The 18641-nt window shown below is 32.5% G+C and overlaps 1 protein-coding gene across 1 annotated transcript; it reads left to right on the top strand.

The window, feature by feature from the left end:
- The first annotated feature begins 9338 nt into the window (after window positions 1–9338).
- Window positions 9339–13511, top strand: LOC131650692 (protein neprosin-like). The gene is made up of 7 exons (XM_058920393.1): window positions 9339–9963; window positions 10059–10145; window positions 10376–10588; window positions 11207–11371; window positions 11514–11567; window positions 11711–11857; window positions 12907–13511. The coding sequence occupies exons 1-7, from the start codon at window positions 9604–9606 to the stop codon at window positions 13279–13281; spliced, it is 1401 nt and encodes a 466-aa protein (XP_058776376.1). The 5' UTR covers window positions 9339–9603; the 3' UTR covers window positions 13282–13511.
- The last annotated feature ends 5130 nt before the right edge of the window (window positions 13512–18641 follow it).

Genomic DNA, 18641 nt, shown 5'->3' with positions numbered 1-18641 from the left:
ACCTCAAAACGAGAACCAAAGGATAGTGACACAAGTGATGACGAAGACTCCGATGATGAGGAAATGGGACTGTTTGTGCGAAGATACAACAAATATCTAAAGAAAAATGGAGCAAAACATTCTGACAAAGGCTTGATCAACTATAGAAAGCAATCAAACATGTTCAAACAAGATGACGACAACAAGGGAAAAATCAAAGGTCTTTGCTTCAACTGTGGGAAAGCCGGTCACTACAAACCGGATTGTCCATACCTTAAGAAAGAAAAGGAGAAGAACCAAAGCAAAGGTCATAACAAATCTAAAAGAGCCTACATAGCATGGGAAAGTGATTCATCTAGTGAAAGCTCATCAAGCGATGAAGAAGAATCAGCAAACCTATGTTTCATGGCTCATCAACACAAGAAAAAGAAAGCTGTAAGTCATCTTAAACCTGAACTCGTAGATAAGGTATCTCATTCTCAACTAAAACTTGCTTTTGAAGAATTACATAGAGATGCAATTAAAGCTTTCAAACTTTTGGCCTCAAATAAGAAAATATTTTCATATCTTGAATCAAAAGTTGAGAAAACCGAAAAGGATATGGAAGCTTTAAAACAATCTATGCTAGACATTCAAAAGGATAAAGTTGAAATAGATCCTACATCATGGTTTGGTTGTGAGACATGTCACATTTGGCAAAAAGAAGTAAGAGATCTAAAAGCCAAGTTAAACAAGGTTCTACAACCAAAAGTGACTTTTGCGGTTGACCCAAATAAGTTCAAAAGATCGTATACTCCTTTATATAGTAAATAAACTTTTGTACCAAAAGTATCAACTAGCAAAACTCCATATTCTCATCATATTACCTGTCATTATTGTTGCAAAAAGGGACATACCATTGAAAAATGCAAATTTAGGAGAATTTTAGTTCCTAAAGGAGTATTTCAATGGTTGCCTAAGTGCAACAATGTCTGTACTCACCATCCAGGACCCAATGAAGATTGGGGACCTTCCACTCTAAATTAATTTTGCAGGAAAAGTGTCTTGACATCGCCGAAAGGTGGTGGTTCCTTGACAGCTGGTGCTCAAGACACATAAAGGAAGACATACCACTCTTGGTATGTCATCTATAAAGACAGATTGAAGAACCATACTTGGCAGAGGAAATGCAGGTGACCTGGCCATCACAAATGTATAAGATACATCACAAATACAGTTAACCCGAAAAACGCAAAGGACGCATTACTTGATGTGCAATTGGCAAGTTGCATTGCAAAGAGATTTTAAACCTATTCTTAGCAGAATATTGTTTGGGACCATGTCCCGCATCCGGGAGAACATCAAGTGATCGATATTAGAAAAGCTTTTCGCAAAATCAAGGAATCAAGTCATGAAACATTTCATCAAAACAATTCATCATCAAATCTAGGAGTATGGCACACTAACAAGAGGACTCCACACAATGATGACAAAACACCTACATATTGAGAAAGCGGTAACATGTTTATTGTTCACTTCCAAAAAATTTATTGATGCTATAATATGCTATCAATTAACATGCTTATAGTGACTTCATGTGTTCTTATCTACTCTTCTCAATTACATATGTATATGTGTTCATCATTTTCATTCATAACATACAATGTTTGGGCATTCAAGCAAATGAAAAAGCAAAAATACATCATATAGAAACATTTCTAAGGCATTTTCATCATTTAAGGGAACATAGGTCGACCTACTCTGTATTTGAGTCGACCTACAGAAGAATTTTCTTTACAGAAGACTAAAAAGGTCCAGTTGCGTCGACCTACTCATAATTTAGGTCGACCTAAATTGGTCATTTTTCATGTTACTTCTGTTAGGTCGACCCAGCCTCACTTTAGGTCGACCTACTGCTGTCATTTTTCCAGATTTGGGTCTGTTAGGTCGACCCGACCCACTCTCATTCATTCAAAACATTCCATTTTTTTTTAATCCCTCTCATTCTCATCACATTTGGTACGGCTAACCCTAATTCCTCAAAGTTCAATAAGTGTCAAAATCATCTCTCTCTCTCAAATCTTCAACAACATGCCTCCAAAATCAAGAAAGGGAAAGGAAATTGCATCAAGTTCATCTTCTCAACCGGTAAGTGCTTTAACTCTTGTTCATCCGGATTGCAAAGATAATTTTGAAAAGTGGCAAATGAAAAGGAAGGTTGTCAAACAATATATCTATAATCAACATGTTGCCAAGAACATGCATATTCCAAATGTGGTCGATTTGGTTCAACATCAAAATATTCATACACTTTTGGAATGTGCTACACCGTATTGTGAGAATACCATTAGGGCATTCTACGCTGGTTTCACAAGAGAGGAGGGCTGTAATTTCATATTTAAAATGGGGTCAAGATCCCATATTGTCGACAAACGGGCATGGATAAGTATATTCGGCCTTACACTTGTGGGAGATGAAGTTCGCATTGAAGACGGTGACATTCCGGCAAATTATGATCATGTCGCCTATATGAAATCCATTCTCAAAGATCCTGCTATTCTTGACAAGCAAAATGAATCAATCACAGCTGGGCATCTAAGAAGAGATCCTAGGCTTCTCAACTGGATCATCTCAAGGGTAATCCGACCACGAGCAGGGGGATTTTCAAGGATTGAACGTAACGAAGTGGTGTTAATGTATCTGATTCAAAACAGAACTCGTGTGCATTGGCCACACTTTCTAACTGCTAAGTTTGAGGAAGTAAAGCAGAAGACTACGGCTTTATGTTATGGTTCGATTATTCAAACTATTGTGAACCACTTTGGCATGAATCTTGATGGATTGCCGTACATTCACTTGAAACAGAATCAAGATTTCTCTCAAACAACCTTAACCCTCATGGGATATCATTGGGATCCAATTAGGAAAACCTATTATCTCATTCAAAAAGGATCGGGAAAAGTCATCTACAATTACGATGATCCTACGGAATTTGGTCATATTCCTGAGAATGAAGAAGAAGACAATGATCATGAAATTGCCAATGATGAGGATCACAACATGGAAGATGCAGCAAATGACATGGATTCAAATTGGCAATATGTACCTCCTCAAGAGGAAGAAATTCCTTGGGGATACACTGCTCCACCTCCTCCTGATCAATCCAACATAGTATCTATACTTGAAGCTATGCAACTTCATCAACAGCAGAACTTTGAAACACAGCAGCTTCAGTTCCAAACCATGCAGCAGCTTCAACAAGATAGGTATGATGAACAACAACGTCAATATCAATCGCTATATAGTTTGGTTCAAGACCACAAAAGCGATTTTGAGACTTTTGCCTCCAACTCTACTCTAAGACAGAATCAGTTTGAGGAAACGGCATTGCATCGTCATGCAAACATAAGTCAAAGCTTCAACACTCTTAACATGTCTGTGCTGAATCTGTTGGAACAAGTTGAAGAAGATCGACCTCACACATTTCAAAGAGGAAGAGGAAGAAGGGGCAGGCGTTAGGATGAATTCTTCATCATATCATCATGTCATTGCATTTCATTTCATTAAGCATTATGTTAAAATTCTATATGATGTAGTACTTTTTGTGTTGTTTTCTATAAATCTCTTGGACTACTATGTATGTTGTGGTGTTTCTTTAAAACATGTTTGGCTATTAGTGGTTCACTATCTACATGTTATCTATAACTATGAATGCCGATATTTTCTTTATATTTCTCTTGTTACTCTCCTATTCTGTTTCTTTGTTCCTCTTTTTGATGTTGTCAAAGGGGGAGATAGATGCAATAGATGCTGAGTGTACGGGGGAGTTTTGTGAAGAGATTGCTTGGTTGAGAGATAGATGCTGGATGTACGGGGGAGCCTTGTTGAGTCTTTATCACTTACTACCAAAGTTTTGACTATTGGTTTGCCATCATCAAAAAGGGGGAGTATGTGAATACAAGATTACACTCAAAGATGTTTTTGATTCATGGCAAACTCAAATAAGCATTCAAACAACAAGGCGGAAGCAGAAAACTCAAAGAAAAGCAAGCATTGATCACTCATGATAGTACAGGTTGATCTACTATGCATATAGGTCGACTCAACACAAGCAGAACAAGAAGAATGCAGAAAATCAGCAGTTAGGTCGACCTACTGTCAACCCAGGTCGACCTAAAATGAAGAAATCTACATATCAGTCTGCTAGGTCGACCTACACAACAACTAGGTCGACCTAACCTAAGAAATTGTTCCCAGAACGCATCTGAAGGGGATTCTGGTCGACCTACTCCTTTAACAGGTCGACCTAACTGGGAGCAAAATTCTGTAAGCACTGCTAGGTCGACCTAAGCTCTACAAGAGGTCGACCTAACTGATCAAGAATGCCAAAAATCCTGTTTCTCTCATCTCCAACTGGTAAACTATCATATATATATTATCAAAGGTTCAATTATTCAAGCCAACACCAACGACTGAAAGATACACAAACGCTTCTCATCTTCGTTCTTCATCATCTCCAACACAATTACACATAATCATTCTTGCGTTGCGGGTTAGTGATGAGTTCGATAATGTCCATGGAACGGAATTGAAGATTCCTAGTGGGTGAAGGTTTGTGGGGTTTGTTGGTGAATAAAATCTGCGGGTTTTGTCCTCCACGACGGGTGGTTCTTGGGGGTTTTTATCAAGAGGCGTTCATTGACGATTCGGCTGAGTGTAACGATTGAGGAACGGGGAGTTCAAGGAATCAAGACACTGCAGAAGGGAATCAAAGTGAAGCTCTTGGATAACCTTGATCTTGCTCAAGATTAAGGGGGAAGAAGATTCAAAGGATCGACATAATTGGTTTATCGTTTATCGCTTTGTTATCTTCTTTGTATATACTACTTTCAACATTAATGAAAGATTACCCAATTTCAATTTGATATTGGGGGCAGACGTAGTCGTAGCGAGGACGATCGACGAACTGCCTAAACAAATATCGTGTTCTTGTCGCTTTTACTTTTTCATTTACATTCTGTTCATATTTGGTTATAATAGCAAATTGATCAACGATTCGAGTGTTAAGATTGTGAATTAAGTACCTATATAAACATCACAATCCATCACATATTGAATCACCATCAATTTGATCATTATCACCAAGTGTTTGTATATTTGTTTCTATCACTCTTACTGCATTGCAAACATTGTCCATCATACAAGAAGTTAATCTGATTTTCAATAAGAGCAACGCTTTGATTCTGCAACGTATACTCTTATCACTTACCTCAAGTTTTGACTGGTTTTTAAACACATATACAATCGTTTCGATAGTGGTTCGGAATAGACGCGAGACGATTCAGAATCACTTCCGCTGAAAAGTCGTTTAACTCCATAAAACTGTGAACGATCTATTCACCCCCCCCCTCTAGATCCTAAGGCCAGCGTCTAACATAGTGCGCTCAAATGAAGTTCATATTCAGATTTTAAGATGTGCTTAAAATCGTGAAGAATTGGCTAACATCATTAGAAGCCAATGCAACAGAAGTGCAAAAGAATGTTCAATTTGAATCGAGCAAGAAAGATGAAAAAGTTTATTCTTAATCCATAAATGTGTGGATTCAAATATATTTGAAAGATAATTGAGGTAAAAACGACAGCAGGTGCATTGGAAGCATTAAGAAGTTGTATGAAGGTGATAGAAAGTTGAAGAAGGTCAAATTGTAATCTCTGAGGAAGAAATATGAAAACACACAAATGAATGATGATAAGTGAGTTGCAAAACTCTTTTCAAGATTTTTGTTGTTGATCGATCAAATAAAATCTTGTGGTGAAAAGATAACTAAATTGCTGAAAGTTAAGAAAATGTTAATTACTATAATTCCCAAATCTGATCACATTGTTGTGGAAATTGAAGTATCAAAAGATCTGAGTGATGTGAAGCTTGATAAACTGCAAGCATCCCTGGTGGTACATAAGTTGAAGTTGCGGCAAAGGATTTCTAAAAGAGGTCACAAAACAAGCCTCATAAGTTAAGCTCTTCAAGAACATTAGAGAACGTGCCTCAAAGATCAACCAAAGGAAATAAAATGGAAGAAAAAGAAGAAAATAAGTGGAATGATGAATGTAATGGAAATAATTCAAATATTCAAGGAAAGACGAGCAATAATGGTGACTCTCACAACAAGAAATTAAAAAAAAATGGATGTGAAGGAAGTGCAATGTTATTTATGCCAAAATGTTTGGTCATTATGCAAGAGATTGTTGTTTCAATCAAGAAATCTGATGGTAGTGATAAAGAAGAAACACAATTTACACATGCATACAAAAGTGATTTTTAGAAGGTCATATTATGGCTAATACACATTTGGCACAAGATAAAGCTAATGTGTGGTATCTTAACATAAGATATAGTAACATGATAGACAACAAAGACTAGCTAGTCTATCAAGCTTGGTAATTTAGTGTAAAGGACTATCATATTTGTAGATAATATCATTGTTTCATATGAGAGTATAGAAAATATCCTTGTGAAAAGGAAGATGAACAAAGTAGTCATAGGTGATGTTTTATATATTCCTTCAATGGCAAGTAACCAGAAAAGTTTGGGCTAAGTGCTTGACAAGAACTATACCACGAGGTCATAAGAAAAAGAGTTCGAGGTGTTTGATACAAGTTCCAGACTAATCTTGAAGACACATCTATCAAACAACAGAACACTTAAAATCATGATCAACGTGCTTGGCCATCAATATCTTGCATCAACCACAACAGAGCACCAAAGCCGACTTTGGCACCAGAGATATGGTCATCTAAATCTCATGATTCTTAGTTTTATGTACATGATAAGATGTATGGACCGCCTGAAATAAAAACTCCAAAACAATTGTATGAAGAATGTTGTGTAGCCAAATAGAAAGGAAGTCATTCAAGCATGACTTGTCTATGAAGTCAAAGCAGAAGTTGAAGTACAATCTGATGTATGTGGACAATTTAAAGTAAAGTCAATGGGAGGTAACAAGTATTTCCCAACCTTCATAGATGAATTCAACATGTATATGTTAATTTATTTGACGGGGAAGATAAGTGAAGTGTTCACAAATTTATAAAAATTCAAGTTGTTAATTAAAAAGAAAGCTGAGTGAGACATCAATAAGTTTGAGAACAGATAGAGGTGGTGAATATACCTCAACTAAATTAACATAATTCTATGAAAAGGATATAATTGATAATGAGATAATAACTCCTTACACACCTCAGCACAATGAAATAAAAAGAACAAAAGCATATTGAATATGGCAATAAACATACTCAAGACAAGACAATTGATAAACCATTTATGGAGAAGAGAAAACCAGCTCGGAAATGGCCCTCTAATAATACTTGTCTTTTATCTGTTAATTATAATTATTTTTGATATTTTTATAAATTCTTTTTACATAAACTAATAGTCCCTTCGTCTTAAATGGTTGTAGTTCTAGCAAATTTTTTTAATGAATATCATTATCATTTCTCGATTTAAAAATGATTGTTATTTTTTCAATTGTGTTCTTTAACTAATACTCTATACATTACTTACAACACATTAATATGATTAATTTAATAAAAATATAATATTTTATAACACTATTATTGAACTCCTTACTCTTACTCTGTGTACAAAACCCTTAACGAAAATCATTTTAAAACAAAGAGAGTATTATTTAAAAGGATTAAACATTTATTATAAATATTTTTCAAAGTTAAACCTTTTCCCCTAGTAGAAATATATGTATCAATAAACAAATAAATCTTGCATATTCTCTTGTATTGTGGCAAGATTATGTAGTAGTTCATCACACTAAAGATTATATATGTTTCAATAAACAATTTAATCTTGCAGATAATTGACCTTATTTTGGTGGATTGGTGCGCGAATCCGTCTAGGTATTTCTCTTGTTAGTTGGTTGTGGTTGGGTGTTTCTTTTTTTAGTGTTTTTGGGAGTGGTTTAGGCCTCTTTCTTTTGTATCCATGGGTTAGCACCTCTTGTTGTTTATCAAAAAAAATTAACTTTTTTAAACATAATGAACTTATCCAAATCATCCCAAGATTATCTCAACAAAATAGGAAATCACACACATCATGTCTTAGAAATCTAAGTGGAATAGCTTTATTGTTGCCCAAAATACATACTCCAATAGTGGAGTAGGAGTAGTATTACATAGTGTTGCTGACTCAGAACAGAACATCTTGGGAAGAGAGCCACAAAGAAAAGCAAAGATATAATTTTGGAAACCCAGAATGAATTGTAATTCCAATCTGTCCTAACTCAGACACAAAATAAAGAATAACAGAAATCATCAGTCCCATTTTGTCCCAATAAACTAACAAGTAAAATAACACAAAAGATAAAGTTTCTGTCTTTGTATTCTAGACTGGAAACATGTCTTGTTTTCTATCTCTTTCCTCAAACTCATGGTAAATGTAATAATCCTTTTCATAATTGATAGCTACATACACATTACCCTTTTTTTTCTTCTATATTTAATTTAAACACCAATAAATATAATTTATTAAAAGAAATTATCATGATTAATAGTTGAAAAAGGACATCATTAAACTATACAACAAACAAACAAACGATTGCTTTCTAATGATAACACCTTCCATAATAATTTCTAAGACAAAATTACGGCAAAAGTTAGTTATCTTAATTTTTTATAAACACAGTCATTTACTATTTTGTCTATCAAATTATTCTTCATCATGTGGATGAACTTTTTTTAATATAGGTTTGCTTCGCTTGAAGTGATTTTTTATTCATTGACCATGTAATTTCTCATCTAAATACATTAATCATCTCAATATAAAAAAGTTTATATAGAAATAAGAAATAAAAGATAAATGGGTAACAAGTTGTGCCGCTACTTTTTTTTTATCGCAAAAATTACATTAAAAAGTTTAAAAGATACAATATTATTATCCATAAATCTTTAGATTATCTGTAAAAGATCAAATGAAAAGTTTTTGATACTATAAAAATAAAAGTGTCAAAAACAAATAAAAATCTCGTACTCAAACCCTAAATTTTAAATATCAACTAAACATATGGACGGATGAGATATTAAAGGTTTTTTTTTTTAACTTAGTTAAAAATTTTGAATTTAAACTCAGTTTTAAACATGATACAGTGTTAAATTCTCTTAAAAGAATAGTTTTACTTTCATCTTACCCGCATAAAGAATATCAAATTTTAAATTTTTTTATAAATATAATCAACTCTCTCAACTGAGATTCCTACATTGGGCCAATAGAGATTTACAAAAATAACCTCTAAATACTTTATTTGACATAATGGCCATCAAATAACACTGGCCATAAAGATACCTTTGAAATTCAGTACTAATTATTTATAAACCATAATTCATGTCCCCTGGTACACACTCCTAGAAATTTTTTTAAATGTGGCACGATTTCATCACTAATCTAACCATTTATAAGGCCTCCAACCCACATGGCCAAGACTTCAATTCATCTGCCAGCCAACGCCTGAAACCTCAAGTTGTCAGTAACAAAACCCATTTTTTATATACCTCTCCTTCCAAAACATTGAACATAGTAAACTAAATTTCCTTAGAATAGTCGTTTATGTATATTATTCTATAGTCTACCTTTGGTGGAAGATGTGTTTCCTTTGGCACAATCAAAATCTAGAAACACACAATTTTGTTTTTGTGCATGGAAGAAGAGGAAGAGGACAAGACCAATGTGAAGAGATTCAAACGGATTCTTCAATAGAAACAAAGAAAGGAAAATTCTCAAGCATGGATTTTAGCTTTTGTTTTACTCCTCCAATCATTCATAACCTTGTACATTTTCTTGTTGTTTTTTCTTTACTTTGTCCGGTTTTTTGTTCCTCAAAAATTGACAACAACCCTGTTGTTAATAACAACACTTTGAAACCAAATCAAGAGTTGCATAAATTGAACTTCATACAAAATCATCTTCAACAAATCAATAAACCTTCCATTAAAACAATTCAGGTTTGTCTAAGTTTCATTCTTTTTACTTCCCCTGTTTTTTCTTCTGTTTTTGGAACATAATTTGTTGATTATTTTTTTTTGCACATTTTTTTCAGAGTCCTGATGGTGATATCATAGAATGTGTTGTTTCTCATATTCAACCAGCTTTTGATCATCCTCTATTAAAAGGACAAAGACCATTGGTAAATTTTAAATTTACTCAAAAACATTTGAGTATGTATAATAACTATTTGAAATTCACACACACAACTCTGAGTATCACAGTTCAGAGTTCAGACATCCAACCTACCAATACCGTCTTCTACCAGTTGAGCTATAGACGAATTAGAATTTTATTGTTTGAAGATGAGGTATGAGTGATTTTATTTTTTAAAATATTGACATTATTATTTTCTTGCATGTATGTATGTAGGATCCACCAGAAAGGCCTAAAGCTCATAACGAAATGGATGAGATGAGTGAGAATTTTCAGTTATGGAGATCATCCGGAGAATCATGTCCGGAAGGAACGATTCCGATCCGAAGAACAACAGAAGAAGACATCTTAAGAGCTAATTCTATAGACACATTTGGAAGAAAATTAAGAAAACGTGTTAGAAGAGACACAAACAGCAATGGCCATGAGGTATATATATTCAACTCAATTTCTACAAAAATCAAACTAAGAAATTGAAGTTTTTGTTTTAATTTTTTTAATTTTTCATGTTTTAATGTCCATTTATTAGTCTTGTTTGGTATGAAAACAAGTAGTTGGATTTTCATGGATGGTGTAACTTCAACCTTTTTCCTATTTTTAGTGATTACAGAATTTCATGATTCTTCTGTTAATTAATGTTTCACTTATTTCAAAGTAAATGATCCTTCCATTCTTGTGTATGCTTCAACTTTCACATTGTCTTGTCAAAGAAAAATTTAGCCAAAAAGTCCAACTTGAAATTAATTTTATCATAATCTTATAAGGAAAAAACTTACATAAAAAGTCTACCTTAACATTTAATTTCCCTAAAAAACTTTACATCACATATTTCATTTACTATCGGATTAGATCAGATCAGAACTGTCTTTAAAAACGTGTAAGACATACTATCGCAAATGATTCAGTGACTAATTTACATAAGATGACACTGATTCAACAACTTCAAGTTTTTCAATATTTATATCAATGTCAACATATTAGAGTCGTATCAGATTTGAATATCTTCGCATTAACTAACTAACAATAAGTTGTTATTGATGTATATAGCATGCAGTTGGGTATGTGACTGGAAATCAATACTATGGAGCAAAAGCAAGCATAAATGTGTGGGCCCCACGAGTTGCAAATCAATATGAATTCAGTTTATCCCAAATGTGGGTGATTTCTGGTTCATTTGGAGATGATCTAAACACCATTGAAGCTGGTTGGCAGGCATGTTTCAATGATCTCTTTTATATATTTGGTTACCATTCAAAGATAGTTACAATGTTCAACTACCTACCATACTTTTTTTTTCATGAGTTTAATTTTTGTTTTTTAGCCAAATAAATTAATTTATATTATATTTTTTCAGGTTAGCCCTGAGCTCTATGGGGACAGTTACCCTAGATTCTTTACTTATTGGACGGTATGTAAACTTTATAAAGAAAAAGAAGAGAAATTATATTCTATATTATAGCATATTATTATGAACCTTTGCTTGAAGTGTAAGATAAGATTGCTACTAAAAAGTCTTTCAATAATGAAAATAATATTAATTATTGTTTGCAGAGTGATGCTTATCAAGCGACTGGATGTTACAATTTATTATGTTCGGGTTTTGTTCAAACCAACAATAAAATTGCAATTGGAGCTGCAATATCTCCAACTTCAGCGTATACCGGAGGTCAATTTGATATTAGTTTGCTCATTTGGAAGGTAATTTTTATTTTTTTTCTAAAAAAAAAAAAACTACATAAGAAAACTATTAAAAAAAATTTAAGACTTAATTTTGCTATTATTTTTTAATTTCTTTTTAGTGGATAGTTTTGGTGTTTAGTGTTTGATTTGAAAAGCTAAACTTTGTCACACAAGTCTTATAAAAAGGATTATATTTGATAATAATTTGTTTTATAAAAAGGACTAATTTTTTTTGAGTATTTTAATTAATTAATTTTTTAAAATCTTGAGTATATACAAGTTAGTTGAAATACAACTACCAATATTAATGGATCACATTAAACGTCCCACCAAAAGAGAATAAAATATTTCATTAAAGTATTGATTCATACCTTTGATTTGAATACTTTACTATATTCACTAAAGTCTTCAAATTCCATGGTCAAAAGCTTCAAAGAAACTCAAAAAACAAATATAAATAAACAATATGATTAAAAAATGCTCAATGGTGGGGCCTCCATTGTTTTGGAAGTAACAAAAACCATTGAATTTTGTGAAATAGAATATTAGAAGAAGCATAGGGTAAGTTAATTTATGTTTTTCATTGCAAAAATTTTATAAAAATTTAAATTTAGAAAAAAGACAAAGAAAATGAAAGTGTTGTGCAATGTTCAGTCGTAATTAACATGCAACACTTTAGTCACTTTACTATATAGATACTTTGGGACATTACACGCATGCTAGTGAATTCGAATAATGAACTGTGTTTTTTCTTATTATGCTTCCTTTCTTTTTAAGATTCTCTTTCTTTTTCCCAACAAAAGAGCTTCTAATTCTGAACTCTTCACCCTTTTGATCATCATTTTACTATTGTTTAATATATAAAAAAAATCATAATATTATGTAAATACTCTTCACACTTTTTCTTACTTCTCTTTTTGACCTATTTCACTTACCAACCAAGCTAGCATGTTGCTATTCATAATTATGTCTCTCTTTAAATGAATTGTTTTGCTTTGTTACATGACAAAAGAAGCAACAAAAGAAGTGTCATTGAAGGTTTTGTTTGTGCTATTATATTTTTTTAGGATCCAAAGCATGGAAATTGGTGGCTCGAGTTCGGATCGGGGATTTTAGTCGGGTATTGGCCATCGTTTTTGTTTACGCATTTAAAAGATCATGCGAGTATGGTACAATTTGGCGGGGAAATTGTGAATTCGAATCAAGGGTCACACACTTCAACTCAAATGGGGAGTGGACATTTTGCTAGAGAAGGTTTTGGGAAAGCATCATATTTTAGGAATTTGCAAGTTGTGGATTGGGATAACAATTTGATACCCTTGTCAAATCTTAGGGTTCTAGCAGATCATCCAAATTGCTATGATATACAAGGAGGAATTAATAATGTTTGGGGGAATTACTTTTATTATGGTGGACCTGGAAGAAATGTGAAATGTCCCTAAGGGAATGAAGCATAAAAGAAAGTGATTCTTTGTTCTTTTGGGAATTTTTGGGTTTGGGTGATATTGGTTCTCCTTTTGAAGGGCATTCAAGGTGCTTGGGTTATTTATTCTTATGGATTTTTTTTAAATGTTTGACTAAGATGTCATCCATTGATTATACCATTACTGCATGGACTCTTATGTAAATCTTTAAAGATAAATAGAAAATATACTATGTACCTTTATTGGTATCCCTTGCATCTTGTGTTCTACACATTTAGTTTGTGTGTATCTAGGAGGGTTAAATTACAAGTAGCTGTTTTTTTTAAGCAAATAGTTCTTATACAAAGAATTATTGGTGTTGGTTGAAAATATTTATATTTAAAAAAAATATCGTTTAATTTTGTAAGAAAAAATATACAAAGTTAAAAAAATTATAATTCTACATTATATTACAGATGCAAAAGTCAAAAGCATATTAAATTTGTATTTGAATTTTTTTATTTTTCTTTGTACTTTTGTAGAGATGTTGTTAAATATTTGGGGAATGTGCGTGTATCAGGGGTTGTGGGGTCATGGGGTAGTCAATGATAGTAGATGTGTTGTAAAAAAATTTACTTAGCAATATTCTTTGGTTGTCGTTTGACAATGATCATGATTTTTTCTTCAGATTCAAAGTTTTCACGTTAATCGTTTTCACGTTAATCGTGATATGATCGTGTTCTTTATTTTCTCTATGTCATTTTTCTCCAACAACTAATATCTGAGCTTTTGGTTCAATCCATATGATTTGTGGTTGCAGCATTATCTGATCTTCCACATCAAAAAAATGTGGGAGTGTTATTGAGTAGCAATCACAAATTCGGATGTGAAATTTCTGCTAGAAAATTTTTATGGAAGAATCAATTTTGACATGTGAAAAATTCAAGTCAAATATGAGCTTATACAATCAAGATTATACAAGGTGTTGGTTAATACACGAGTATTGATTGACATTGATGCAATATGGGTGAGATTTTTCAGTGGTTGAAAAGCTTTACACCAACATGAAAGTTGCACCATAAATTTTCAATCTGATTTTTGACATGTGGAAATTCTTGGAGTTGTTTAACTTATGGTGAAATATACTCTTGACGGTGGAGTATGGTCGTTCTTTTGGAATATGGTTGTCAAGAAAGACAATGTGAAAATTATTTAAGTGGTTTAACTTCAAGTGATTATAATTTTTAGCTGGAGAATGATAGTTTTGAATTATGATTGTCGGTGAAGACAGTGTTAAATTCTTAGAGTGATGTAGCTTCAAATGAATATACTCTTTATGATTGAGTATGATAGTTCTATTAAACAATGACTCTTGGTGAAGACACTGTGAAATTTTTTGAAATGATGTAGTTTTAAGAATATGAACTCTTTATTGTGTAGTATGATAGTTCTTTTGAACTATGATTTTTAGTGTAGACAACAAAAATTGTTGTATTATTTTCAATCAAGGTGAAAATTGTTGGTGTTGATTGAAAATATACATGTTAAAGAAGTCTCGTATTACTTAGTTTTGTAAAATTGGTCAATTTATAGTAAAATTGATTGGTTCCGTTTGGTTTTCAGTTGGCTGCATGAGAAAGGAGCAAAAACTAAAGTATACTTCATAAAATCTAACTATTTGTCTATCTATTTAAGTGCGCTAAACTAGAAATAACATTATTTAATTCTTGTAGTGACAAGCAGAAGACAGAACACTACAATTCTCGCTTCCGTTTCGTCTCCCTCAAACCACTGTGTCATACCCCAAAATTTACCCGACTTAATTTGCATCTGTCAATCTATTAAGGGCGTTAAAAATTAGGAGCCATAGGGTTTAATATACCTATTACTAAACTCGATCTCTTATAAAATTCCCGTATAAATTGGTCTAAAATAAGTGGAGGTGTGAACAACAAATATTTTGATCCAATTTGTTTTGGGCCCGTTTGCTTCTCATTATTTACTCATTCCTACTATTATTTACTAAATACCATCATTAATTTATGTTGATTAATAGGGGTTATTAATTAATTATGGGTTTAAGTTATGTATTACTCCCTCCGTCTCATAATAAATGTCTTATTTGAGGAATGCGCGGTTTTTAAAAAAATGATTGGATGTGTTGGCTTTAGTAAAAAAGTTAATGTCATTTACTAGAATACCCCTATTAATAGTAGTTGAATAACGTGAAAGTTAATAAATAGGGGTATAATAGTGGAAAAATAATAATGATTGATGCATTGAAATTGTAAATGGACAATTAATTTGAGACAAGAAAAAAAATGCAAATGAGACACTTATTATGAGACGGAGGGAGTATTATTATTAAGGGGAGGGGGTGTATTCAAAGAAAAAAGGGTGTGACAAGCCCAATTAAGTTAAGCGACTTAAGCCCATGTAGAAAAACCTTGTTGGTTTTAACATTTCTTTTGCCTTAAATTTTGCACTAATGTATATATATATATATATATATATATATATATATATATATATATATATATATATATATATATATATATATATATATATATATATATATATATATATATATATATATATATATATATATATATATATATACTTGCGAAAAAAAAAGAAAAAAAAAGCATATGACTAATTTTTTAATTAAAACATCTTTTTTTAATTAAACATCTTTGTATTATTAAAAGATCATGTTAATATCAATTAGTTAACACTACTTGTTAATGGTATTAAATTTTATTAATAATTTTATTAATAAGATTAACCAAATATTTGTTTAATATTTCAATATAATATCTAATTGGGTTTTTTTTAATTAATTAATTTAGTTTGACTTGGTCAATAAGTCAAATTAGGGTTTTTTGGTGGACCCTGTTCATCTTCTCCCCAAACGGCGCCGCCACCCTCCTCCATCAACGCAAACCCTATCTCCCTCCTTGCGGAACCCAGCGGCGGCCACCTCCAAACACCAAACCTATTTTGATCTCTTGCCCAGGCCCACAGAGAATCAAACCTTCAATAATCAAATCTCAAACGAAAACGGAAACAGCATCAAATCACACGAAAATAGAGATTTTTATTCAAACGGTGCCATATCAAATCAGGGTTGTATGCCAAACCTCAAAACTCTTTTCATCTTCAAATCAAATTCAAAACTGCGAATAGGCCACTCAAAAAGCCTTTAATCAATTTCGAACCACAAATTCAATCCTAAGGCGTACAACCCTGTGCCTGAACTACGTTGACTCTGATTCTCCCTAAGGAGATACGTAGGCACTTGGATAACCAAGGCGAGTCCCCTTCCCCAAAATCTCACTTTTCCCCTATTCATTTCCTTAGCTATTAAACCTCTAAATTTTAGCCATAAAACTGTTACCTTAGATTCAAAGCCATAGGAAAGGGTTGAGGGTGCCTAACACCTTCCCTCGACCTAATTATAATAACTTACCCTGAATCTCTAAACTGCGTAGGGTTTCCTATTCGCCCTTCAGAATAGGTGGCGACTCTAAAACATTTAATTTTTAGGGCAGGTTGCTACACACTGCCACCTTATTCAAACTATTGACATCTCACTCGGGTCTCTCTTTTGTTTTGTCTCCCTTAAACCATCACTTCCTTCCTGAACCCTTCTTCCCTCACTCTCATGACAGAAGACAAGAACTCCTTCTCTTTTTAGTGAATTTTTTATCTTTTCTATGTTCAAATTTATAGTTTTTTGTGTTTGATTTTAGCTTTTATTTTCTAGTTTTTTTCATTTTGATAAATTGTCCATCGTCTATTTTAAAAGAATTAGTCATGTAAATCCCTTTGATCCTATTGCTTCATTTATTCCCCATGATCTTATTGGTAATCTCATGCAGGTATCATAGTTTATTTTACCTTAGTAAATGTTGGTTAATATTCTACAATGGTTATGATTCTTGATTAAGGACATGTTTATTCTTTATTTCTTATTTTGCATCGTGAAACAGTTGAACCCCCTACCCATTGGTTCAAATTAATGAAGTGAAAGTGATGAAGAAATGCTAATAAGAAAAGGAAATTTGGAGAAGCTTCAACATTGGTCACATCCAATTATCCTAATGTTGCAGCTGGAGATCCAAGTAACAGAAAACCTATTAAACGTAGGACTTGGACTTGGACTTGGAAACATTTTACAAAACTAGGATCAAGATCTAGGTGTAATTGGTGTGATGTATCATATGTTATTGATTCATATAGAAATGGCACTAGTAATTTGTTGCACCAATGTAAAAAGTTTCCCAAAGAGTGTCTTGATCCCACTTAAGAGACTTTTGTTATTCAACAATTGATAAAAGAAGTTGGGAACGGATCTTGTAAAATTCTCGTTGGTGTTAATTTTAATGTTGAGTCATGTAGGAAAGCTTTAGCTAGGATGATAATGGTTTATGATTTTCCTTTTTAAGTTTGTTGAGGGATAGGGATTTCTTCAATCTATAAGTGTTGTGCAACCTAAACTTTCAATTTTAAAAAGGATTACAATTTCTAGCGATTGTTGGAATTTGTACACGAGTGAGACACATAAGTTAAAAAGTGTGTTAAATAAATCAAATCAATGTCTTTTTCCTACAACTAATTGTTAGACATCTATGCAAAATTTGAGTTATCTTTGTCTTACAGCACATTTCATTGATCATGATTGGAAAATACATTAAAGGATTCTTAATTTTTTTCCAATTGTGAATCATTAAGGATTGACCATTGGCATAAAATTGTAAAATGTTTGGAGAAATGGCTAATAGTTTAATTTTTCACCATTACGGTTGATAATTCTAGTTCCATTGATGTTGATATCACTTGAAAAATACAATGGATGGTTGGAATTCATATCCATTGAATGGGGAACATATGCATGTTTGCTGATGTGCACATATTTTGAATATTGTGGTACAAGATGGACTAAAATACTATCATTCTTCAATCAATAAGATTGAGAATGTTGTTAGATACGTTTGTGCATCTCCAGGTCATATGGATAGGTTTAAAACTTACATTAAGTAAGTTAGGTTACAAGAAAAGTCATTAGGTTGGATGTTTCCACTAGGTGGAATTCCACATATATTATCCTTAAAAATGCATTGAAGTTTTAAAAGGTATTTTAGAGATCGAATGAGAAGTGTGTTGATTTTGTGTTGATGCAAGGTGGTATTCCAAATAATGAGGATTGGGATTGTGCAAAATGTTTGTTAATTTTTTGAAAATATTTTTTGATATCACAAAGAAGGTGTCAGGTTCTACTTTTGTAACCTCTTTTCAATATTTCAATGAACACATTATGATATTGACTACATTCAAGGGATGAATATAATTAAAGAGTTCAGAAAACTTGCTTAGTAAGATGGATGAAAAATAAAAAA

The sequence above is a fragment of the Vicia villosa genome, linkage group LG2, assembly GCF_029867415.1.
Source record: "Vicia villosa cultivar HV-30 ecotype Madison, WI linkage group LG2, Vvil1.0, whole genome shotgun sequence".
NCBI lineage: Eukaryota > Viridiplantae > Streptophyta > Magnoliopsida > Fabales > Fabaceae > Vicia > Vicia villosa.
The sequence above is the reverse complement of the archived record's forward strand: the minus strand, read 5'-3'. Positions and strand labels throughout refer to the sequence as shown.